Source organism: Panthera leo, chromosome D1 (assembly GCF_018350215.1).
Source record: "Panthera leo isolate Ple1 chromosome D1, P.leo_Ple1_pat1.1, whole genome shotgun sequence".
Taxonomy (NCBI): Eukaryota; Metazoa; Chordata; class Mammalia; order Carnivora; family Felidae; genus Panthera; species Panthera leo.
Window position 1 is genome coordinate 81,709,835 of NC_056688.1, and position 25,448 is coordinate 81,735,282.

Consider the following 25,448-nt stretch of genomic DNA (forward strand, 5'->3'; position numbering starts at 1 on the left):
GTAGATAGATCTTTTTAAGAGTATTCCACTGATAAATAAAAAAGAAATTATTAATTTGGTATTTCACTATTTGAGACCCCCAATAACTTTAGTGGATCTAGCTACTGAGCATAAGTGTGTACAAACATCACAAAAAGAAAGACATCTCAAAATTCTGTATCTTGGAATAAAAGAGCACAGTGTCATCTGTAGTTTTGCAAAAGAGAGAAAATAGAGTTTGCCCAAGCCTCTGCACTTAATTGCCAATTTTCTAGAAACACAGAGGACAGGGAAGCATGTTGAACTACACCATGATATGCAATCAGCAAAGACAAGACTGTGAGGAACTCTATAGGTCAAGTTCCCAAGTTCTTCAAACAATAAATTTTAAGAACAGGCTGGAGGGGAAACCTGATTAAGAGACTTGAAAGACTTAACAATTGTTGTTAATGGGAAATATTAAACATAGTGTCTGAGGGTGCATATGCAAGGGTAAAAATATACAGAAATGCAAAGAAATGATAAATACAGAAGTTATGGATGTAGTTACTTTGAAGAAGAGAGAGGTGAGATTCTGGTTGGGATAGGACATATAAGCTTAAAGTTATATTTCCTGATCTGAGTAATAGTTATCCGAGTGTAATTAAAAATTTATTAAATAAAATAAAATAAAATAAAAATTAATTATGTTCCCTGTAGATCAGGAACAAGAGAAGAGTGCTGTTTTTCACCACTGCTATTCAATATTGTACTGGAAGTTTGGGGCAGGACAGTTAGGCAAAAAATAGAAATAAAGGTATCCAAATGAGAAAGGAATAAGTATATTTATCTCTCTTCACAGATAGCATGATCCGATATATAGAAAACCCCATAGAATATGCGTGCATATGTGCACACACACACACACACACACACACACAGCTATTAGAGGTATTTAATGAATTCAGCAAGGTTTCAGAATATAAGACCAATACACAGAAATCAGTTGTGTTTATATATACTAGCAGTGAACAATCTGAGAAAGAAATTTAAAAAAAAAAATTCATTTACAATAACATCCAGAATAAAATACCTAGGAATCATTTTAACCAAGGAGGTGGAAGACTTGTAAAATGAAAGCTACAAAACACTGAAGGAAATTTAAAAAGACCTAATAAATTGAAAGACATCCCACATTCATGAATTGGAAGACAAAATATTAAGATGTGATTATTACCAAGGTAATCTACAGATTCAATGTAATGCTTACCAAAATTCCAATAGCCTTCTTATAGAAATGGAAAAGCAATGTTCAAATTCATATGAAATTGCAAGGGGCTCTGAATAGCCAAAACAATCCTAAAAAAACAAGAACAAAGTTGGAGGATTCATATTTCCTGATTTCAAAACTTACTACCAATAAAAAAACCAATAAAAAACAAACAAACAAACAAACTACAAACAAACAAACAAACTTACTACAAACCTACAGTAATCAATATATTGTGGTGCTGAAATAAGAATAGACATATAGACTAATGGAACAGAACTGAGAGTCCAGAAGTAAGCCCATACATCCATGGCTAATTGATTTTTAACAAAGATGCTGAACCCTTTTAATGAGGAAAGAACAGTCCCTTCAAAAAATGGTGCTGAGACAACAGTATATGCACATGCAGAAGAATGAAGTTGGCCCCTTTCCTCACACATCATACAAAAATTAACTCAAAGAGATCAAGGACCTGGATATAAAACCATAAAATTCATTGAAGAAAACTTAGGATAAATTTTCATGACCTTGGATTGGGAAATGGATTCTTAGAAACAACACCAAAAACACAACAACAAAAATAGATGAATTGGTCTTCATCAAAATTTAAAACTTTTGAGCATCAAATATCATTTCTAAGAAAATAAAAAGACAATCTATAGAAGGGGTAAAAATAGTTGTAAATCATATGTCTGTTAAGGGTCTCTAGTATCCAGGCTATATAAAGTACTCGTACAAATTAAAAAACAAAACAAAACAAAACACAACACTCAATTTAAAAATGGGCAAAGGACTTGAACAAGCATTTCTCCAAAGTAAATATACAAACAGCCAACAAGCACATGAAAAGATGCTCAACATCATTAACCATTAGGAAAATACACATCAAAACTATGAAATACCACTTTACACCCACTGAGATGGTTAAAAATAACAACAGAAGCAGCAAGAACAACAACAAAAACTAGAAAATGACAAGTGTTGATGAGGATGTGAAGAAATTGGAACCCTCACATACTGCTAGTGGGAAAGTAAAGTGGTCCAACCACTATGGAAAATAGTTTGGCAGCTCCCCAAAAACTTAAAGATAGATTTATGATATGGTGTTTGCCAGTGACTGAGAGAAGGGCAGAATGGAAAGAAAATTTGTAACGGGTAAGAGGTTTCAATGTGGAGTTATGGAAATGTTTTGAAACTAGATAAACAAAAGTAATGGTTACCAATATTGTGAATGTCCTAAGGGCCACTGAATTGTCCACTTTAATAGTTTATTTTGGGGCAGCTGCATGACTCAGTTGAGGACCTGACTCTTGATTTCAGCTCAGGTCATGATCTCACAGTTCATGGTATTAAGCCCCACTCCAGGCTCTGTGATGACAGCACGGAGCTGCTTGACATTCTCTCTCTCCATCTCTCTCTGCCCCCTCCGCTGCTCACTCAATCTCTCAAAATAAATAAACTTAAAAAAAAAAAAACACACATAAAATGGTTCATTTTATGTTCTGTGAATTTCACTTTAATAAATGCTTTTTAAATGCATTTAGCTATTAAAAAACATAACCTACAATAAACTCTGTGGGACAGACTAAGGTGTAAATGTATTTTTCTTCGGAGAAGGGAAAAGAAGGGAGGAGATGCATATTCTGAAATGGTTACTTTGGACAAGGAAAGGTCGAGCTCTCTTCCTGGCTCACATCATTATGGTAATTATTTCATAAAATGAAAAGTTTCCATTTCCCCTATGTATCCAGTTCATTCTAACACATTTCCTCTGGCTTGGTGACAGCCTGTTTAAACATATGTTTCTTGTATTTTACAGACATACTTGGCAAGTGCAAGACAAAATTGACGCAAACAATGTGGCTTACACAACCGGGAAGCTAAGCTTTCACACTGATTATCCAGCCCTCCATCATCCACCTGGGGTAAGGTGAGCCTCAACATATTTTCCACAAGGCAGGCCAAGGACCAATATCCCTCTATATTTTGAGTCTACAAGTCCATATATTTCACTAACTAATCTGTCTTATGTAGATCTTTCTTCAAGCACAATCCAAACAAAATGTCTATACCTAAATCTTGAATAGCCTAACATTCCCAAGGGAGAGAAGATTTTCATGTATTTAAAAAAAAAATTTCTTTGTTTCTTTCTGGAAATAATTATTGGCACATTTTGCTTTGCCTAGACAAATTTTATGATAGCAGTGCATCTTGAGGTCTTTTTGCATATTTCCTGTTCCCGAGAGACTTAAAAGAGAAAATAAAACCAGGGAATAAAATTGAGGGTTTTCCCATAAAGTCACATGGCCATCATTTGTATCAGTTAATGATTGCTGCATAAAAACCACTTCATAATTTAATGGCTTAAAAGAATAGCCATTTACTTAGCACATGTTTTTATAATTCAGGCTATGTCCAGCTGGACAGTTTTGCTGTTGGGCTGGCTAAGAACTGGTTGACCTGTGTGGAAAACCTAAGGTGTCTTGCCTCTGCTCTACTTAATCTGCTATCCACCAGCCGGCTAGCCCAGGCTTATGTAAATTTTCAGAGAGCAAGCCAAAACATGAAGGCCTCTTGAGATCTACATTAGTCATCAGTGCAATGTCACCTCTGCCATGTTTTATTAATCTAAAGAAATCATAAGTTTAGCCTACCTTCAAAAGGTGAGGAAGTAAACCCCACCTTTTATGAGCTGCAAATACTCACTACAAAGGGGTGGGAATGCAAGGAGCAGAATAACCATGGCTGTACAGTAAAACCTTGGATCGCAAATAACTTGTTCTGCAACTGTTCTGCAAGATGAGCAAACATTTCTAATAAATTTTAACTTGATAAACAAGCATGTCTTGCAATATGAGTAGTACGTGATGCCAAATGTCACATGACCACAAGTGAGCCAATGGTTCTTAAAATTCGCTTTGATATACAAATGCTTTGGATTACAAGCATGTTTCTGGAATGAATTATGCTCGCAAACCAAGGTTTTACTGTATTTGGAAACCATCTACTCTCCCGTGTATTGGATTGCTCCTCAAGGAGGGAGATGCTTAGCATGGAGCCACAAACCCTCCAGGACAATTTCTGGAAGGATGCTCTGCCACTTCATTTTTACAAAATTGCCATTCTACTAAACCAGCAACATATTTACAAAAGCATCGTTTTGTTAAACCAAGAAATAAATGGTCAGAACGATACCTTTGAAAGATATTTTGTTCCTATTTTTATAGCTAAATGAGATTAAATGAAATATCCACACAGAAATCTGTATCTTCAAAGGTAAGCAGAAGTGGACATTTTGAGCAATTCTCTAGCCAGTGAAGGCAAAATGGGCCAAAATCAAAATTAATCTGTTTTTCTTCATCATGTTAACTGAACAAGTTTTCTCCATGCCCTAGTTAACCCATTTCCCTCGCCAGTGTTAACTAAGCTAGTTTTAGTATTTTTTTTTTCAATTTCTCTTTAATGTTTATTTATTTTTGAGAGAGACAGAGACAGAGCTTGAGCGGGGGAGGGTCAGAGAGAGACAGAGACACAGAATCTGAAACAGGCTCTAGGCTCTGAGCTGTCAGCACAGAGCCCGACGCGGGGTTCGAACCCACGGACGATGAGATCATGACCTGAGCCGAAGTCAGACGCCCAACCGACTGAGCCACCCAGGCGCCCCGCTAGTTTTAGTATTTAATTTCACATGTTTTAAATTATTTTGTTGACTGTAAAACACCACATGATTTTTTTGGACAAAATGATGACAGTGACAGGAGTCCTATAGTCACCTTTTGGGTGGAGATGAGGGGCCAGTGAAGACACACAATGTGATTTGTTCTAAATGTTTCCCAGAGATTCCCTAAAACTTGGGATTAAAAGCCAAACTAATCAGCTCAGTTCATCAACCAAAGACAGGTTGGAGAAGTTGGATGCAATAAAGATTAAAAGATTACACTAGAAAACTAAAGATTTTATTTTAATTTTTAAATTATCTGCTAGTTTTTATGAGTTCAGGTTTTATTGCTGGGTTACAATTGAAAGCCTAAGGAAAAGTCATTACATAATCACATTTTTAAGTGATTTACAAATATTCTTGAAGTATAATATAATGCTTGACATTTTCATAGCATTTTATACTTTTTCAAAGTATTTTTACTTATATTATTTTGATCCCTCCTAACATTCTGTAAGGGAGACAATTATGCCTTTTTATGTTGGAATAATGAAATGAGGGCGAAATGGCACACAGCAAGGTTAAATGCTTTCACAGGGTGACATCTGACTAATAGAACACTTGAAACTTAATCCAGGCCTCTGTATAGTTTTTCACCACACCATGCTGGTCTTGAGTTGGACTTTCTAATTACCATAATTGGTATAATGTGATGAGCATAGGCTTTGTCATACATTAAAAACTCGTCAAATACAGGAACTGAATCTTACACTTTTCTGTATCTTGAGATTAACCCAGCACCTTTCATGTAACAGAGACTTCATAGGCATGCTATAAAGAGGCAGAGAAACACCGCAGAGTTGTACCTGTTTCTGTCAGCAAGTGAAACATCCAAGGATAAAAGACCTGACAGAAGATTTTCAAATGAAAGATGATTCCTAAAATGTCTAGATTGTAGTACGGGAACAATTAGATTGTAGGCACCTGTTTGTGCTATTGTTCAAGTTTCCATTTTGAATCATTCAGGGGTCTTTGTACGAAAGTTTGAGGTTTTTTATGACATATAGAATAAGTCGCTTTTCTTTTCAGTGCAGATGAAATGATCTGAATAGTAAGTTACCTGTTGAAAGTGGAGTTTCATCAATTTGGATCATGTGGGGCAGAGATAAGGAGACACACACATCTTTAATGAAACGGATGTTCCTTTGCTCACTGTCTTTGGCCAAAAGTCACATGCTGCCATAAAGTAACATTTAGAAAGAAAATGTTTTTGGTCCTGAGTGACTTACATGAAATAAAATTGGATTTTATACACATCAGGCACCTATTTACCTTTTGAATTAGCCGTGGAAGTGTTGTCTGGCAGCATCAGTCATCTTTTTTCTTTCTTAAGATTGCATCTATGTAAAAGACATCAGTTGATCTGTTTTAAAGATTTATATTTGAAATATTCTGTGACTTCATATTGCAAAATCTAAGAGGATTGAAAGAACACTGATTCTCTCAAAGAGAGAGGTCTGCCATTATTTTGCCTTTTTAGAGTTTGGTAGACTTGAGGTTGGTGTCTTCATTTCTCCCTCGTTAATCATGCTGCTTGACCCTTCATAGCCCTGGTGATGAAATGGTTTTCTAAGACGACTTGGTCAGCTTATGTACATACTTTTTCAAGCCTACAAATTGGCATCAATTTATTTTTTTTTTTTTTTTTTTTTAAAGCCAAATGAAATTTATTTATTTTTTTTTTGTTTGTTTGTTTTTTTTTTTATTTTTTTATTTTTTAATATATGAAATTTACTATCAAATTGGTTTCCATACAACACCCAGTGCTCATCCCAAAAGGTGCCCTCTTCAATACCCATCACCCACCCTGTCCTCCCTCCCACCCTGCCCTCCCTCCCACCCCCCATCAACCCTCAGTTTGTTCTCAGTTTTTTAACAGTCTCTAATGCTTTGGCTCTCTCCCACTCTAACCTCTTTTTTTTTTTTTTTTTTTTTTTTTTTTTTCCTTCCCCTCCCCCATGGGTTTCTGTTATGTTTCTCAGGATCCACATAAGAGTGAAACCATATGGTATCTGTCTTTCTCTGTATGGCTTATTTCACTTAGCATCACACTCTCCAGTTCCATCCATGTTGCTACAAAAGGCCATATTTCATTTTTTCTCATTGCCACGTAGTATTCCATTGTGTATATAAACCACAGTTTCTTTATCCATTCATCAGTTGATGGACATTTAGGCTCTTTCCATAATTTGGCTATTGTTGAGAGTGCCGCTATAAACATTGGGGTACAGGTGCCCCTATGCATCAGTACTCCTGTATCCCTTGGATAAATTCCTAGCAGTGCTATTGCTGGGTCATAGGGTAGGTCTATTTTTAATTTTCTGAGGAACCTCCACACTGCTTTCCAGAGCGGCTGCACCAATTTGCATTCCCACCAACAGTGCAAGAGGGTTCCTGTTTCTCCACATCCTCTCCAGCATCTATAGTCTCCTGATTTCTTCATTTTGGCCACTCTGACTGGCGTGAGGTGGTATCTGAGTGTGGTTTTGATTTGTATTTCCCTGATAAGGAGCGACGTTGAACATCTTTTCATGTGCCTGTTGGCCATCCGGATGTCTTCTTTAGAGAAGTGTCTATTCATGTTTTCTGCCCATTTCTTCACTGGGTTATTTGTTTTTCGGGTGTGGAGTTTGATGAGCTCTTTATAGATTTTGGATACTAGCCCTTTGTCCGATGTGTCATTTGCAAATATCTTTTCCCATTCCGTTGGTTGCCTTTTAGTTTTGTTGGTTGTTTCCTTTGCTGTGCAGAAGCTTTTTATCTTCATAAGGTCCCAGTAATTCACTTTTGCTTTTAATTCCCTTGCCTTTGGGGATGTGCCGAGTAAGAGATTGCTACGGCTGAGGTCAGAGAGGTCTTTTCCTGCTTTCTCCTCTAAGGTTTTGATGGTTTCCTGTCTCACATTCAGGTCCTTTATCCATTTTGAGTTTATTTTTGTGAATGGTGTGAGAAAGTGGTCTAGTTTCAACCTTCTGCATGTTGCTGTCCAGTTCTCCCAGCACCATTTGTTAAAGAGACTGTCTTTTTTCCATTGGATGTTCTTTCCTGCTTTGTCAAAGATGAGTTGGCCATACGTTTGTGGGTCTAGTTCTGGGGTTTCTATTCTATTCCATTGGTCTATGTGTCTGTTTTTATGCCAATACCATGCTGTCTTGATGATGACAGCTTTGTAGTAGAGGCTAAAGTCTGGGATTGTGATGCCTCCTGCTTTGGTCTTCTTCTTCAAAATTACTTTGGCTATTCGGGGCCTTTTGAGGTTCCATATGAATTTTAGGATTGCTTGTTCTAGTTTCGAGAAGAATGCTGGTGCAATTTTGATTGGGATTGCATTGAATGTGTAGATAGCTTTGGGTAGTATTGACATTTTGACAATATTTATTCTTCCAATCCATGAGCAGGGAATGTCTTTCCATTTCTTTATATCTTCTTCAATTACCTGCATAAGCTTTCGATAGTTTTCAGCATACAGATCTTTTACATCTTTGGTTAGATTTATTCCTAGGTATTTTATGCTTCTTGGTGCAATTGTGAATGGGATCAGTTTCTTCATTTGTCTTTCTGTTGCTTCATTGTTAGTGTATAAGAATGCAACTGATTTCTGCACATTGATTTTGTATCCTGCAACTTTGCTGAATTCATGTATCAGTTCTAGCAGACTTTTGGTGGAGTCTATCGGATTTTCCATGTATAATATCATGTCATCTGCAAAAAGCGAAAGCTTGACTTCATCTTTGCCAATTTTGATGCCTTTGATTTCCTTTTGTTGTCTGATTGCTGATGCTAGAACTTCCAGCACTATATTAAACAGCAGCGGTGACAGTGGGCATCCCTGTCGTGTTCCTGATCTCAGGGAAAAAGCTCTCAGTTTTTCCCCGTTGAGGATGATGTTAGCTGTGGGCTTTTCATAAATGGCCTTTATGATCTTTAAGTATGTTCCTTCTATCCCGACTTTCTCAAGGGTTTTTATTAAGAAAGGGTGCTGGATTTTGTCAAAGGCCTTTTCTGCATCGATTGACAGGATCATATGGTTCTTCTCTTTTTTTTTGTTAATGTGATGTATCACATTGATCGATTTGCGAATGTTGAACCAGCCCTGCATCCCAGGAATGAATCCCACTTGATCATGGTGAATAATTCTTTTTATATGCTGTTGAATTCGATTTGCTAGTATCTTATTAAGAATTTTTGCATCCATATTCATCAGGGATATTGGCCTGTAGTTCTCTTTTTTTACTGGGTCTCTGTCTGGTTTAGGAATCAAAGTAATACTGGCTTCATAGAATGAGTCTGGAAGTTTTCCTTCCCTTTCTATTTCTTGGAATAGCTTGAGAAGGATAGGTATTATCTCTGCTTTAAATGTCTGGTAGAACTCCCCTGGGAAGCCATCTGGCCCTGGACTCTTATTTGTTGGGAGATTTTTGATAACCGATTCAATTTCTTCGCTGGTTATGGGTCTGTTCAAGCTTTCTATTTCCTCCTGATTGAGTTTTGGAAGAGTGTGGGTATTTAGAAATTTGTCCATTTCTTCCAGGTTGTCCAATTTGCTGGCATATAATTTTTCATAGTATTCCCTGATAATTGTTTGTATCTCTGAGGGATTGGTTGTAATCATTCCATTTTCATTCATGATTTTATCTATTTGGGTCATCTCCCTTTTCTTTTTGAGAAGCCTGGCTAGAGGTTTGTCAATTTTGTTTATTTTTTCAAAAAACCAACTCTTGGTTTCGTTGATCTGCTCTACAGTTTTTTTAGATTCTATATTGTTTATTTCTGCTCTGATCTTTATGATTTCTCTTCTTCTGCTGGGTTTAGGCTGCCTTTGCTGTTCTGCTTCTATTTCCTTTAGGTGTGCTGTTAGATTTTGTATTTGGGATTTTTCTTGTTTCTTGAGATAGGCCTGGATTGCAATGTATTTTCCTCTCAGGACTGCCTTCGCTGCATCCCAAAGCGTTTGGATTGTTGTATTTTCATTTTCGTTTGTTTCCATATATGTTTTAATTTCTTCTCTAATTGCCTGGTTGACCCACTCATTCGTTAGTAGGGTGTTCTTTAACCTCCATGCTTTTGGAGGTTTTCCAGACTTTTTCCTGTGGTTGATTTCAAGCTTCATAGCATTGTGGTCTGAAAGTATGCATGGTATAATTTCAATTCTTGTAAACTTATGAAGGGCTGTTTTGTGACCCAGTATATGATCTATCTTGGAGAATGTTCCATGTGCACTCGAGAAGAAAGTATATTCTGTTGCTTTGGGATGCAGAGTTCTAAATATATCTGTCAAGTCCATCTGATCCAATGTATCATTCAGGGCCCTTGTTTCTTTATTGACTGTGTGTCTAGATGATCTATCCATTTCTGTAAGTGGGGTGTTAAAGTCCCCTGCAATGACCACATTCTTATCAATAAGGTTGCTTATGTTTATGAGTAATTGTTTTATATATCTGGGGGCTCGGGTATTTGGTGCATAGACATTTATAATAGTTAGCTCTTCCTGGTGGATAGACCCTGTGATTATTATATAATGCCCTTCTTCATCTCTTGTTACAGCCTTTAATTTAAAGTCTAGTTTGTCTGATATAAGTATGGCTACTCCAGCTTTCTTTTGGCTTCCAGGAGCATGATAAATAGTTCTCCATCCCCTCACTCTCAATCTAAAGGTGTCCTCAGATCTAAAATGAGTCTCTTGAAGACAGCAAATAGATGGGTCTTGTTTTTTTATCCATTCTGATACCCTATGTCTTTTAGTTGGCGCATTTAATCCATTTACATTCAGTGTTATTATAGAAAGATACGGGTTTAGAGTCATTGTGATGTCTGTATGTTTTATGCTTGTAGTGATGTCTCTGGTACTTTGTCTCACAGGATCCCCCTTAGGATCTCTTGTAGGGCTGGTTTCGTGGTGACAAATTCCTTCAGTTTTTGTTTGTTTGGGAAGACCTTTATCTCTCCTTCTATTCTAAATGACAGACTTGCTGGATAAAGGATTCTCGGCTGCATATTTTTTCTGTTTAGCACACTGTAGATATCGTGCCAAGCCTTTCTGGCCTGCCAAGTTTCAAAGGAGAGATCAGTCACGAGTCTTATAGGTCTCCCTTTATATGTGAGGGCACGTTTATCCCTTGCTGCTTTCAGAATTTTCTCTTTATCCTTGTATTTTGCCAGTTTCACTATGATATGTCGTGCAGAAGATCGATTCAAGTTACGTCTGAAGGGAGTTCTCTGTGCCTCTTGGATTTCAATGCCTTTTTCCTTCCCCAGTTCAGGGAAGTTCTCAGCTATAATTTGTTCAAGTACCCCTTCAGCACCCTTCCCTCTCTCTTCCTCCTCTGGGATACCAATTATGCGTATATTATTTTTTTTTAGTGTATCACTTAGTTCTCTAATTTTCCCCTCATACTCCTGGATTTTTTTATCTCTCTTTCTTTCAGCTTCCTCTTTCTCCATAACTTTATCTTCTAGTTCACCTATTCTCTCCTCTGCCTCTTCAAGCCGAGCCATCGTGGATTCCATTTTGTTTTGCAATTCGTTTAAAGCGTTTTTCAACTCCTCGTGACTGTTCCTTAGTCCCTCGATCTTTGTGGCAAGAGATTCTCTGCTGTCCTGTATACTGTTTTCAAGCCCAGCGATTAATTTTATGACTATTATTCTAAATTCACTTTCTGTTATATTATTTAAATCCTTTTTGATCAGTTCATTAGCTGTTGTTATTTCCTGGAGATTCTTCTGAGGGGAATTCTTCCGTTTGGTCATTTTGGAGAGTCCCTGGCGTGGTGAGGACCTGCAGTGCACTTCCCCTGTGCTGTGGTGTATAACTGGAGTTAGTGGGCGGGGCCGCAGTCCGACCCGATGTCTGCCCCCAGCCCACTGCTGGGGCCACAGTCAGACTGGTGTGTGCCTTCTCTTCCCCTCTCCTAGGGGCGGGATTCACTGTGGGGTGGCGTGTCCCGTCTGGGCTACTCGCACACTGCCAGGCTTGTGGTGCTGGGGATCTGGCGTATTAGCTGGGGTGGGTAGGCAAGGTGCACGGGGGCTGGAGGGGCAGGCTTAGCTCGCTTCTCCTTAGGTGATCCACTTCAGGAGGAGCCCTGTGGCAGCGGGAGGGAGTCAGATCCGCTGCCGGAGGTTTGGCTCCGCAGAAGCACAGAGTTGGGTGTTTGCGCGGAGCGAGCAAGTTCTCTGGCAGGAACTGGTTCCCTTTGGGATTTTGGCTGGGGGATGGGCGGGGGAGATGGCGCTGGCGCCTTTGTTCCCCGCCAAGCTGAGCTCTGCCGTCCGGGGGCTCAGCAGCTCTCCCTCCCTTTGTCCTCCAGCCTTCCCGCTTTCCGAGCAGAGCTGTTAACTTATGACCTCCCAGACGCTAAGTCGCGCTTGCTGTCGGAACACAGTCTGTCCGGCCCCTCCGCTTTTGCCAGCCAGACTCGGGGGCTCTGCTTGGCCGGCGAGCCGCCCCTCCGCCCCGGCTCCCTCCCGCCAGTCCGTGGAGTGCGCACCGCCTCGCCGCCCTTCCTACCCTCTTCCGTGGGCCTCTAGTCTGCGCTTGGCTCCAGAGACTCTGTTCTGCTAATCCTCTGGCGGTTTTCTGGGTTCTTTAGGCAGGTGTAGGTGGAATCTAAGTGATCGGCAGGACGCGCTGTGAGCCCCGCGTCCTCCTACGCCGCCATCTTCCGGAACCCCCTCAAATTGGCATCAATTTAAAGGCAGAACCATTATTAATTTAGACTAGTGCTCCCCTAACATCAGAAAAAAAGGGCATTGTCAACCTGAAATAGGAATTTAAGTTTACAAAGCACATACATACACACACCACACAATACTGAATTATTAAGAGTCCTGTAAAGGGATTTCCCCTTTTATAGGAAAGGACTTGCTTTATGAAGATTTTGAAGCAAATAGATCAAGGTTTGAATGTCAGTGTTACCAGGTAGTAGCTACGTTCTTACTAGCTGCCCAGCTTTTTCACTTCTGGGTGTCAGTTTCTTCAACCATAAAATGGAGATGAAAGTATCAAATTCTAAGGACTGTTGTAAGGAATTGATAAACGTACAACTATAATTTGAGAACAAGTATGTATAAGATTTAAAATAGTGAGAAGATCTGTGCCTTTTGGGGAAAGAAAGCAGGATTTGTGTTCTGGATCTGCACTATCCCATACAGTAGTCACCAGCCATATGTGATCATTTAAATTTTAATTTATATTAAGATGAAATAAAATTTAAAATGCAGTTTCCTCAGTCACACTGACCACATTTCAAGTGCACAACAGCCATATGGGACAGGAGTCTACTGTATTGGGCAGTGCAGAAAGAACATTTCCATCACTGCAGAAAGTTTGAATGGATGGCCCCGTTCTAGACCATCTATGGAAATAACCAAGCCAAATGGATATTTTTCCCACTCATGCTTCTCCTGGTCTTGATGTTTGATCATATTTGCCTCTTTCTTTCTACAAGAACTGTCAGACTTGATTTTTACTTTTATTTAAATTAGAATGAAGTTTTCACAGCTAAATAGTGTTCGTTTCTTTTAGCAGAAAAGCTGAGTCTAAATTAGGTATTCAAAATCACTCACACATGCTAACTTACCAAAAGGAGTCATATAAACTCCATTCAAAAAATGATATTTTAAAATTTTACTATTTTTTGCTTTTCAAAATAAATAATGTCAAACATTTCTCCCTAAATCTTAGTAAAAATAACTATCGTTTTGGTTTCTTATTCCCAGTGTTTCTTGGGGTTATTCATTCTCATAGCCCCACCTAACCTCCATTCCCTTTGTATCCTTATACCTGAACTGTCTCATTAAATTCTTAAGGAGTAACTTTCTCACTAACTCCCCCCTTTAAAAAAATTTATCCTACGTGCACCCCCAGACTAATATTCTTCAACTCAGTCTTGGCTACCTTACATCCATATTCACAAGCCTTTAACAATTCCCCTCTGTACCCAAGAGAAAGCCCAATATTCTTCATCTGACATTCAAGACGCCATGATGAGGGCTTCAGTTACCTTTTCAACTGGGTCTATTCTTTTCAGTCGTGACATTCTTTTCAGTCATGACCCCCTATTGCAGCCAAACATTTTGATATCCTGTGCAGTGTGCATTTTTGCATATCCATGATCACTGCATGTGATTTGCTTTCTCCATTCTGCTCTAGCTATCCAAAATCTTTTCAAAATTTTCTTTAATGTTTATTTTATTTTTGAGAGAGAGAGAGACAGAGCGCAAGCAGGGGAGGAGCAGAGAGAGAGGGAGAAACAGTCTGAAGCAAGCTCCAGGCTCTGAGCTGTCAGCATAGAGCCCAACATGGGGCTTGAACCCACAAACTGTGAGATCATGACCTGAGCGGAAGTCAGGAGCCCAACTGACTGAGCCACCCAGGCGCCCCTCTAACTGTCCAAAACCGTATCCAGCCTCCTTTTCCCAGTTTAAATCCCACCACCTCCGTAAAGCCAATATGAAGTACATAAATATTCCAATATGAAGTGTTCACTCCCTGTAGCCATTATGATCTGTGCTTTTTGTTTACAAATGAAAATTATTATGCCTGTGTTCATGTCTCAAGCTGAAACAATGTTTGAACTATAGGGTGTTGATTAAAAGCAACTTTTTCTCTCCAATCCCTTTGCCTGCTGACACAAAAGAGATTTAAAAGTTTTGTTGACTTTAGTGCATTCATATCTGTCTGAATCTTTAACAGTGTCAAAAAGTGTGTTTATCATTTTAAAAGACATTTCTCTATTTCTTTTCACAGGTTCAGCTTCTGCACTGCATAAAACAAACAGTCACGGGGGGTGATTCAGAAATTGTAGATGGGTTTAATGTATGCCGAAAGCTCAAGGAAAAAAATCCTCGAGCATTCCAGATTTTGTCTTCCACTTTTGTGGACTTTACAGACATTGGAGTGGATTACTGTGATTTCTCTGTACAATCCAAACACAAGATTATAGAGTAAGTACTATTTATACATTTCTCATAGCAGTTAAACAGCTGACTGCAAAATCTTCATTAACCTAAATGTAAAGCTTAAACAGAAGAGCTTTGATTAACTCCAGAGCTTTACTTTTTGTTAACAGTTTAATCCAATTTTAGAGGGAAAAAAAAGAAAAAAGAATATTCTCATCATAAAAAAATCTTGATCAAATTCCATGAAATCTCTTGCTGATTAATATAAGAGAAATAACTAAGACTATATACACTTGATTTTTAAAAACTTTTTTTACATTTATTCATTTTGAGAGAGAGCAAGTGGGGGAGGGGCAGAGAGAGAGAGGGATTGAGAAAGAGAATCCCAAGCAGGCTCTGCACTGTCAGCACAGAGTCCGATGCAGGGCTCAAATGCATGAAATGCGAGACCATGACCTGAGCTGAAACCAAGTCAGATGCTTAACTGACTGAGCCACACAGGCGCCCCTACACTTGATTTTTTTATTTTAAATACAAGTTCTACAGAATTATATTGAGTTAGGATTGTACTAGTCAAAATCCTTTCAGCCAGAAGGGAAAGAATATAACTCAAATTAGGTAGATCAAACATCATCTGATGTTAAACAACATCATCTGATATTGATCTCTTTTTTCTTCATCTTATAGCTTTGCCGTCCTCTGTGTTGGCCTAATTTTCAAAGATGTCAATAGAATCCCTACATTTTCATTGTTTTTAGAGCTGGTAATCACACACACAGAAAGTCCTCATTTCCCAATAGCTGTAACAAAACTAGACAACCCACTGCCCAATTTGTAATTAAGTCCATCCTTGAAGCAATCGCCATGGCCAGGAAATCAGAAAATTCCAACTGGCCATTCTGGATTACGTGTTCATCTCTGGAGCAGAGTCAGTCTCACCTGAACCTCACGAGCTGATTAAAAAAAAAACAGAAATGTCTGCCTAAATCAATGCCAACCAAAATCATATTTCCCTATATAGAAGATTTTGTTATTTTTTCATTTAACATTATTTCCTCATAATTTTTCCAAGGATTTATTACAAAGGCCACAAATTTATCCTTTTATTCAAGAATTATCTTAACCTTGTGTTTCTAAGATAGGATTTATTTAATCAAATCTCAGTCCATGAATTTGGGGGTGTTTCCAATTTTAGGGTTGAGTCTGCATTCTTCTTTTAGGAGAAACAGACAAATAACATGACAATTAAGTCACTGAATAATCAAATCCCCAATATCCTAGCTCATCTCTCTTGTATAAACATGTGACCTTCATTTATGCATCCAACAAGTTTTTATTAAAGGCAGCCACTCTTCTTGGTAGTTGGGATACATCTGTGGACAAAACAAAGATTCCTGCCCGCATGTAGTTTCAAGTCTAATGGGGGAAGAGAAAATTAGAGATTTGAAAACAAACGAGTGAATTGCAATGATCATTAAAACATTTTTTTAAGTACTTAAGAAAACAGGTGTAGTAGGGTAGAATAAGGGGAATCTGCAGAACCAAAGACTTAGGGATGATGGAACTTGCGTATTTAGTATGTGGTGAGGAAAAGCTTTACTGAGTAGGTGATAGTTGAGCAAAAACTTAGAGGAGTGAAGGAGTTTGCTCAAAAGAGGAGCAGTTTCCAGAAATAGCTAGACCAAATGTCCTAAAGACCTTAAGAACACATCTGATGTGTTCAAGGGACAGCAAGGAGGCCCGTGTGGAGCAATGTTAAGAGAGGAGGTCAGATGGGAGCTAAGCTCATATAGAGCCTTGTTATCCATTGTTTAAAAACATATTGCCTTTCCCTCTTAGTGAAATAGGGAGCTGCTGCAAGATTTTGACCATAAGAGAGACACTTATACTTAGATAAATTTATGTGTATTTTGAATGGATCACCCTGGCTGCTGTGCTGAATACAGTGGAGAAGGGCAAAGGCAGGAACAGGAAGACCAGTCAGGAAGCTGCTGCAGGACAGCAGGCTGGAGGTGAGGGTAACTTGAACATGAGTGACCATATGGTGGTAGTGGCAGTGTGGAGAAGTGTCTGCTTATGGATGTATTTTGCAGGTTGAAACAGCATATTTTCCTGACAGATTGGATGAAGGGTTTCAGAGAAAGACAGCCATCAAAAATAAATTGTAGTTCAGAATAACGTTCTCTGAGTGGTCAGGTCATCACAGTGGGAAAGAGAAGAAATGACTGTTGGAGTCTTAGTTTTAACAGGTCAGTTTTAACTATTCAAAAATTGCCTTAAAAACCCATAACAGATTTCAGTTTTGTTGTGAATATAATTGCAGGCTAGAGGATGGAGGCAAAACAAACAAAAGAACAAATAACCCTTAGTAAGTAAGTGACATTAGTTGAGTATATGTCATCTGAATCGCAATTTGGCTTTGTTGTTTTTTATAGTAAAATTCCAGAATTTGGCCGTTTTCAAGGTCTTGGGGATATCCCTTGGGAATATCAAGTGATTAACGTTAATCCACTTAAAAATGTATTTTTTTTTTAACGTTTTATTTATTTTTGAGACAGAGAGAGACAGAGCATGAATGGGGAGGGTCAGAAAGAGGGAGACACAGAATCTGAAACAGGCTCCAGGCTCTGAGCTGTCAGCACAGAGCCCGACGCGGGGCTTGAACTCACGGACCGCGAGATCATGATCTGAGCCGAAGTCGGCGGCTTAACCGACTGAGCCACCCAGGCGCCCCAAAAATGTATTTTTAACAACAGGAGGTGAAACAAATAGGGTTTTCAATTAATTGAGGAACTTTGCCTATGGAGTGTTTGGATTAATTTAATTTTCCTCACGGTTAAATTTTTAACTCTTTCAAGATGTATATGTTCTATCTAGTACAAAAAGATCTCGCAGGCTGCTGGCAGAGTTAGGTGCAAGGCAGTATAATAACAAATAAACAAATAAACTAGGAAAAAAATTATAAGGATCAGATTAAGCTACACCAGTGCATCCTAGTGATTACAAGTTCAGTCGCATGAACACCATTCCCACTCCTTGGCTTGTTAGTGCGGTGATCATGCTCTAGTGACTTAGGCTTGCTAAGCTGTCTCTTTTCTGGTAAAAAGGGAGTAATCTTAATGCCTACCACACATAATCGAAGTGGGAATTATAGAGACAATGGATAGACTGCTTTATCACTGTGCCTGGCTCTGAAAAGGGCAGAATAAATTTTAGCTAGCCAAAATTCTAGAAAGTCCAACACATTTACTCATGATAGATTTCAGTTTCAGCTGTGAGTTTCTATAGACCAAAGTAAGGAGGGAACATAAACAATTCCCAAGATTCAACATAGTTCTAAGTGAGAAATAAATTGTTCTTGCAGATCCTAATAAAATGTGATGTGGTGGGCAATACCACAATGACTTACCCACAACAAATTCAAAAAATCCCATCAAATATCACATCTCTCAATGAGACCGACTATTGTAACTAATGAGGAGTATTCATGGCACCACCTCTGAGTGTGGGAGATGATTCTCTGTGTCCTTTCACTGGGCTCTTTTATTGGCATCACTGATGACATTTTGCTTTTGCTGATCTGTAGTCGCCATGATGCTGGTTTACGTTTAAATGTTTACCTTTTACATATCGCTAGTCTATAGCCAGTTACTCCTCATCAATGGGGGCCTTTTACACTTCCTCAGCATGTAACCCTGAATTGGGACCTCCCTTTCATTCTGTGGTGGCATGCAGAATTTCCTGCTTACTGTGACATTTTAGGTTGATCTTCAAGATGTCAACCAATCATCTCCTCTAACATTGTTCAATCGTTAGAATAATGTCTTCTCTAGACTCATAACTAAGTTTGCTTTCTGTTTCCCCTCATGTCATTGCTAAAAATGCTAAATAATGAATTTGTGTCTTTTTTTAGACAGAGTAAACACCAGGCGAATGAAAAGAGAGAGAAAGAGACAATATTGATTATTATTATCTACATATGTGAAATAAAGAAATGAAAGTGTAATACAATGGTCCATGGGGCATACAGTTCTGATTTTTCTTAAATTAATGAGTCACAAAATTCCTTTCACTGATAGGTGAGGATACACACATGGACTCTAAAAGGGAGAGCTCACTGCTAGCACAACCATTTCCATCAAGGGATTACAGTGTTAGTGAAAAAGAAACAGATCACCAGACTGGCTTGGGTGGAAGACGTCCAAGAAGGTTCAAAGTTGTGACATCCTTGTCAGTGACACAGAGGATGGCACAAAGGGTGTTATCATTGTATGTACCAAGAATAAAACTGGGAGAGAGGAGGGAAAGAGGATCAGGGGCAATTCTCAAAGATAAGAATAAAAGACAAAATGTTCTCAGAAACTTTGAAAGGGTCTGAAACCCGCAATGTAAACTCGAACAGGGTAATTGAAAGGTCAAGAACTGCCCTTTGTGCCACTCAAACCTGGAGGTCTACAGTCTTCTGCTGATGGACCTTTTCCTTGATTCTCTGTTCATAAAGCTGCAACCTGCAAGCCACGAATATTCTTTACCTGTGTGGAGAGGATGGGGGAAGGAAGAAGGTCTCCCCTTGCCTATTCAGTCATATTTGTTTTTTTTTTAATTTATTTATTTAAAAAAAGTTTTTTAATGTTTATTCATTTTTGAGAGACAGAGAGAGCATGTTAGCGGGGGAGGGGCAGAGAGGGAGGGAGACACAGAATCCGAAGCAGGCTCCAGGCTCTGGGCTGTCAGCACACAGCCCAACGCGGGGCTCGATCTCATGAACTGAACTGTGAGATCATGACCTGAGCTGTAGTAGGATGCCCAACTGACTGACCCACCCAGCACTCCTGTTTTTTAATCAGTATATGTGAATTCTCATTTTAAGAGTCCAAGAGCCTTACTGAAAACCAATTCCTTTCTTTCACTTTTTTCCCCAGTGTGGGTCCAATAGGTAGTTTTCTATCACTATCAAAAAGCAAAGAGTTGCAGCTAATGACCCATTCTTAGAGTTTACCATTACAATTGCCTTTGGCTAAAAGGATTAAATATTAATCTGAGTCACAAAGCACAGGGACCCAGAGAGCTACAATTTGGATATTATAGGCAGTCACATTTTCCTCCTGTACCCTGATTTGTTGTTAACAGTTCACTCTGTGTGATTGGTCAGCTAAGTGTGATCTAGACCCCAAAGCAGTGTCACCAAGCTCTGGTACACATGCTAGTCTGTTTGGTTTGACCCATCAGGTCTGGGTCCCAGTCACATATAGGCTCATAGTACCACCTCCCAGGCTGGCCCAGGAACACCCCTCCATACTTGGCCACCTTCCTTGCCCACCTTCAGTTTTCATCCATCCTTCCTATTTCTATATAAATAAATGAGAGAGTTGGTCAATGTTTTAGGACTAGCTGAAAGTTCACCTTCCCAAAAAACTTAAAAAAAAAAATCTCTTCCTTTTGCTTCTGTGTCTAGACAATGCTCATGTTGTGCCAATTCTAACCAGAATAGCTTAAATGCAGAAATAATGGTATCTATTCTTATATCAAAAGTAGTATTACCTTACATTGTCATGATCATGATCCATATTCTAAGGAAGGATAGGGTGATCACAATATACTACCTCCAAAATACTAAAAAGACCTTGGTACTGTCCCAAGACACTGAAAAAATATAGACAGTAGCATATGCAGTGAATATTTATTAACTGCCTATTATGTCCAGGCTCGCTGAGAATACAACACTAAATGAGTTAGAGTATTGGCCTTCTAGAAGCCTATATACTAAGATAAATAGTGTATAGAGAGATACAAACAACATATCTTAGGCTAGATTCTTCTTTTCACTGTGTCTTAGTTTCCCGATCTATAAACTAGGGATGGAATTAGAACAGTGCATTTCAAACTTTTAGAAAATAGATTTTTCTTCCCAGTCATGCTTCAATAAAATCATACTTAAAAACCTTAAAGTGGTTGACCCATGAACTTGTAACATAAAAATATTCTAATACATAAAAGCTACTATTTTAAAGAATGAAGAATGAATTCATTTTCCTAAACATAAAAAAAACAACTTTTTAACTGGAATCTTTCAGTAACATTTATTTTAAATTAATTTGAAACATTCAGGCACTTATGTAGTAAGATTTCAAAAAACACCTGCTAAATGGATCTCCAAAATGAACAGATGCTCAACATCACTAATATTCAGGGAAATGCAAACCAGAACCACAGGGAGATGTTACATCACACCTGTCAGAATGGCTAAAATCAAAAGCATAAGATACAATAAGTGTTGGCGAGGATGTGGAGAAAAGGGAACCCTCATGCACTGTTGGTGGGAATGCAAACTGGTGCAGCCACTGTGGAAAACACTGTGGAGCTTCCTCAAAAAATTAAAAATAGAACTAACATATGATCCAGTAATTCCACTACTGAATATTTACCCAAAGAAATACAAAAACATTAATACACTGCATCCTAGTGTTTATTGCAGCATTACTTAAAATAGCCAAAATGTGGAAGCAGCCCAGGTGTGATAAAGAGGTGATGTATGTGTGTATATATAATGGAGTATTTCTCAGCCATAAAAAAGAATGCTATCTTGCCATTTGCAACATAGATAGAGTTAGAGAGAGCACAACGCTAAGCAAAATAAGTCAGAGAAAGACAAATACTATCTGATTTCACTCCTATGTAGAATTTAAGAAACAAAACAAAGGGGAAAAAAAAGAAAGACAAACCCAGAAACAGACTCTTGGCTATAAAGAACAAATTGCTATTACCAGAGGAGGGGTGAAATAAGTGAGGGGGTTTAAGAGCGCACATATTTTGAGGCACCTGCATGGCTCAGTTGGTTAAGCGTCTGACTTTGTATCGGGTCATGATCTCGCAGTTCATGAGTTCAAGTCCCACATTGGGCTTTGTACTAATGTGCATAGCCTGCATGGGATTCTCTCTCCCTCTCTCTCTGACCCTCCCCTGCTTGTGCACACTCACCCTCTCTCTTTCTCTCCCTCTCTCTCTCTCAGAGTGAATAAGTAAACTTAAAAAAAAAAAAAGAGTACATGTATCTTGATGAGCACTATGTACAGAAGTGTTGAATCACTATATCATACACCTGAAATTAATAGAACACTGTATAACTATACTGGATTTAAAATTAAAAGAAAAAAACTTAAATGAATGAATAAACAGCAAATGACTATACTGTACCACAGATAACCTCAATACCTTCTGTACATGTTTCTGGATTCATTAATACTGTATTTCAGACACATTTCCCAAGACAAATTGACCCTCAGAAATGTAAATAAATACTTCATGGCTTATATATTTTAACTTTTTTCTCTTTAAAAAATAGATTAGATGATAAAGACCAAGTGATCCGCATCAACTTCAATAATGCAACCAGAGACACTGTATTTGATGTACCTGTTGAAAGAGTTCAGCCTTTTTATGCTGCTCTGAAGGAGTTTGTTGACCTCATGAACTGTAAAGAATACAAGGTTACTTTCAAGATGAATCCAGGTCAGTGAACACATTTTCTCAAACTCAACACAGGGATTTTCTTCAACCTTAACCATTTAGAGCAAGATCTAGAGCAGTTTCTCTCATATATGGCATGTGGAACACTTATAACAATCTTTGCAAGCAGCCAGCTGGATTAAATAGCAGACTCCTGGCCCCAACCACTGCTCTATTGCCTCTTCAGACTAAAAAATATTCTTTTCTTTTTCAAAATATTTATGTATTTTTGGGAGAGTGCAAGCAGGGGAGGGGGAGAGAGAGGGGGACAGAGGATCCCAAGCCGGCTTTGCGCTGACAGGCTGACAGCAGCAAGCTGGATGTGGGGCTCAAACTCACGAAGCACGAGACCATGAACTAAGCCGAAGTCAGACATTCAACTGCCTGAGCCACCCAGGCGCCCCTAAAAATATTCATTTTTAGCAGACTCATAGGTAATCTTTAATCACACCAAAATTTAATAACCTCCAACCTAAAGAATAAATACATGAGAGAGAAGCTATAAACCAAATGAAATCTCACTTCTGATGTCAAGACTGATGACTTAGGTTTTCTATCCTGATAGCCCGTCAATACAAACTGAGTCTTAATTCTTCTACCCTGGAAAACAAATAAAATTATCCCTATGATTCTCTCTAAAGTAGAGGATTAATGTTCACTCATTTAGCTTATTTGCTCTGGCAGAGATAGTGCTACCTGAAATGAAGTGCACTTGAAGTAGTCCAGCCACGGACACCTGGGTGGCTTGGTCAGTTAAGCATCTGACTTCGGCTCGGGTCAGGATCTCACGGCTCCTGGGTTAGAGCTCTGTGCTGACAGCTCAGAGCCTGGAGCCTGCTTCGGATTCTGTGTCTCCCTCTCTCTCTGCCCCTCCCCTGCTCATGATCTGTCTCTCTCTGTCTCTCAAAAATAAATAAACTTTAAAACAATTTTTTTGAAGTAGTCCAGCTACTTAAAATAAAGGAATAGAGAGCATGGTGTTTGTTCTGGACCACCTTGACTCAGTGAAGTGATCTCAAACTTGAGGTTTTAATATCTATCATAAAAAACAGAATTTCTCTCTGCTGTTGATTTGGCTGAGGGGAAGATTCTAATCATAATTAGCTTTTTAATTGATCTTTGGCATAATAAAGTAATATTGGAAACCTCTATAAATCCACTGATAGGCAGTCACAACAGGTTGATTTTCAGAGCAGTAACATATAAAATGGAAATATCATGAGAGAAAAATACCAAAAAATAGAAGTTGGAATTGAAGCTCTACCATTTAATGGCTGTGTAGTTTTAGGCAAATCTCTCAACTTCCTGGAGCCTCGGTTTTCTCAAATGAAAAGATGGAACACCCTTTTCAGTATTTTTATGAGGCTTAGAAATAATGTACACAAAATACTAGGAACATAGAAGACAGACCAAGTCACTATCCTTGTAATTATTTGAAGCTGTTAAACTGGAAAGAAATATTTCTTTTTTTTTTTCCAATATATGAAATTTATTGTCAAATTGGTTTGGAAAGAAATATTTCTAAGTAAGAGCTAAATAACAACCACAAAGAGCAATTCAAAGTTTTACACGAAGATAATATTTCAGGGGCACCCGTGTGGCTCAGTTGGTTGAGTGTCTGACTCTTGATTTGGGCTCAGGTTCATGATCTCAGGGTCGTGGGACTGATGGAGCCCCTCATCTGGCTCTGTGCTGACGGTGCAGACCCTGCTTGGGATTCTTTGTCTCTGCCCCTCCCCCGCTCATGTGTGCATGTGCGCGTGCACTCTCTTTCTCAAAATAAATAAATAAACATTTTTTAAAGATAATATTTTAGGTAAAAATTATAAAAGTGTCTACAGAAGCCTGGACTATAAATGTCAAAAGGTCTAAAGCAGTTTGCATTCAATGATCTGATTGTGTGAAAAAATGAATGTACAATTTTCAGTCAGAGAAAGACAAATACCATATGATTTCACTTGTATGTGGAATTGAAGAAACAAAACAGAAGAACATAGGGGGAAAGAGAGAAGCAGACTCTCAACTAGAGAGAACAAAATGAGTGTTGCTGGAGGGGAGGTGGGTGGGGCGCCAGGTTAAGTAGGTGATGCGGATTAAGGAGGGCACTTGTGATGAGCACCAGGTATTATATGGAAGTGATGAATCACTAAATTCTATTCCTGAAACCAATATTATGATATATGTTAACTTTTTCATTTTTATTTAAATAAAAACTTGAAACAAATAAAACAAACATCAAAAACAACAGGAAAAAAAGAAACATACTATTTCTTGATGTGAACAAAGTATCCATGTTATTTTGCATTTTATATTTTCTAGCTCTGCAAATCATTGAAACACATGATTATTCATATTGAAAAAATGTTTTGTCTAGGTGATGTGATTACTTTTGATAACTGGCGCTTACTTCATGGCCGACGTAGCTATGAAGCAGGAACTGAGATATCCCGCCATCTGGAAGGAGCTTATGCCGACTGGGATGTAGTAATGTCAAGGCTTCGTATCTTAAGGCAGTGTATCCAGAACACAAACTGAATCTCCTGTCTACAATTTCAGTAAGATTCCAATGAGTGTATTTTGTAAGATATGGCAAGGTTGTCTTCACAGACTATGATCTATGTCATTTACATATTAATTTCTTTCATGAACATGCCCTCTTTATCAGAAGGGTTTTCCTTTTCTCATAATCATATACAATGCCAACATTTTAGATATTTTAGCAGTGTTTTTTCCTTTCCAAATAAAGCATTTCTTCTGCTCTATTGCATATATGATCTAATTTCTTTTGCCTGTATATGAGAGGCTCCAGAATGCCTACAAATAGTTTTGTATCAAATAAAGCTTTTTCAAATAAATCCCTTTTTAAATAAAGCTTTTGTTTCAAATAAAGCTTGTGTTTCAAATAAAACTTGTCTCAAATAAGACATGTTCCTGCTCTGTTTTCTGTACAGTCTCAATTTTCATGACTGCATGTGACTGTCCTTGGCATGATTGGGGTAAGGCTTCATATTTTTGAAGATCTGTTTTATTCACTTTTATTATAGATTTCTGTTATCCAGGTTTTCAGACCTCAACAACCTCTGATCCAAACATTTT

General features: G+C 38.4%; 1 protein-coding gene across 2 annotated transcripts in view; it reads left to right on the forward strand.

Annotated features, from left to right (window-relative positions):
* BBOX1 (gamma-butyrobetaine hydroxylase 1) overlaps positions 1-25,218 on the forward strand; it is a 64,456-nt gene extending 39,238 nt beyond the window's left edge. For both annotated transcript variants that reach the window (XM_042905414.1, XM_042905413.1), the window contains 4 exons: positions 3,048-3,153; positions 14,695-14,891; positions 22,189-22,355; positions 24,727-25,218. In XM_042905414.1, the coding sequence (XP_042761348.1) occupies positions 3,048-3,153; positions 14,695-14,891; positions 22,189-22,355; positions 24,727-24,887 (631 nt within the window). In that variant the 3' untranslated portion in view covers positions 24,888-25,218. The remainder of the gene's footprint in view (positions 1-3,047; positions 3,154-14,694; positions 14,892-22,188; positions 22,356-24,726) is intronic.
* Positions 25,219-25,448: the final 230 nt, after the last annotated feature.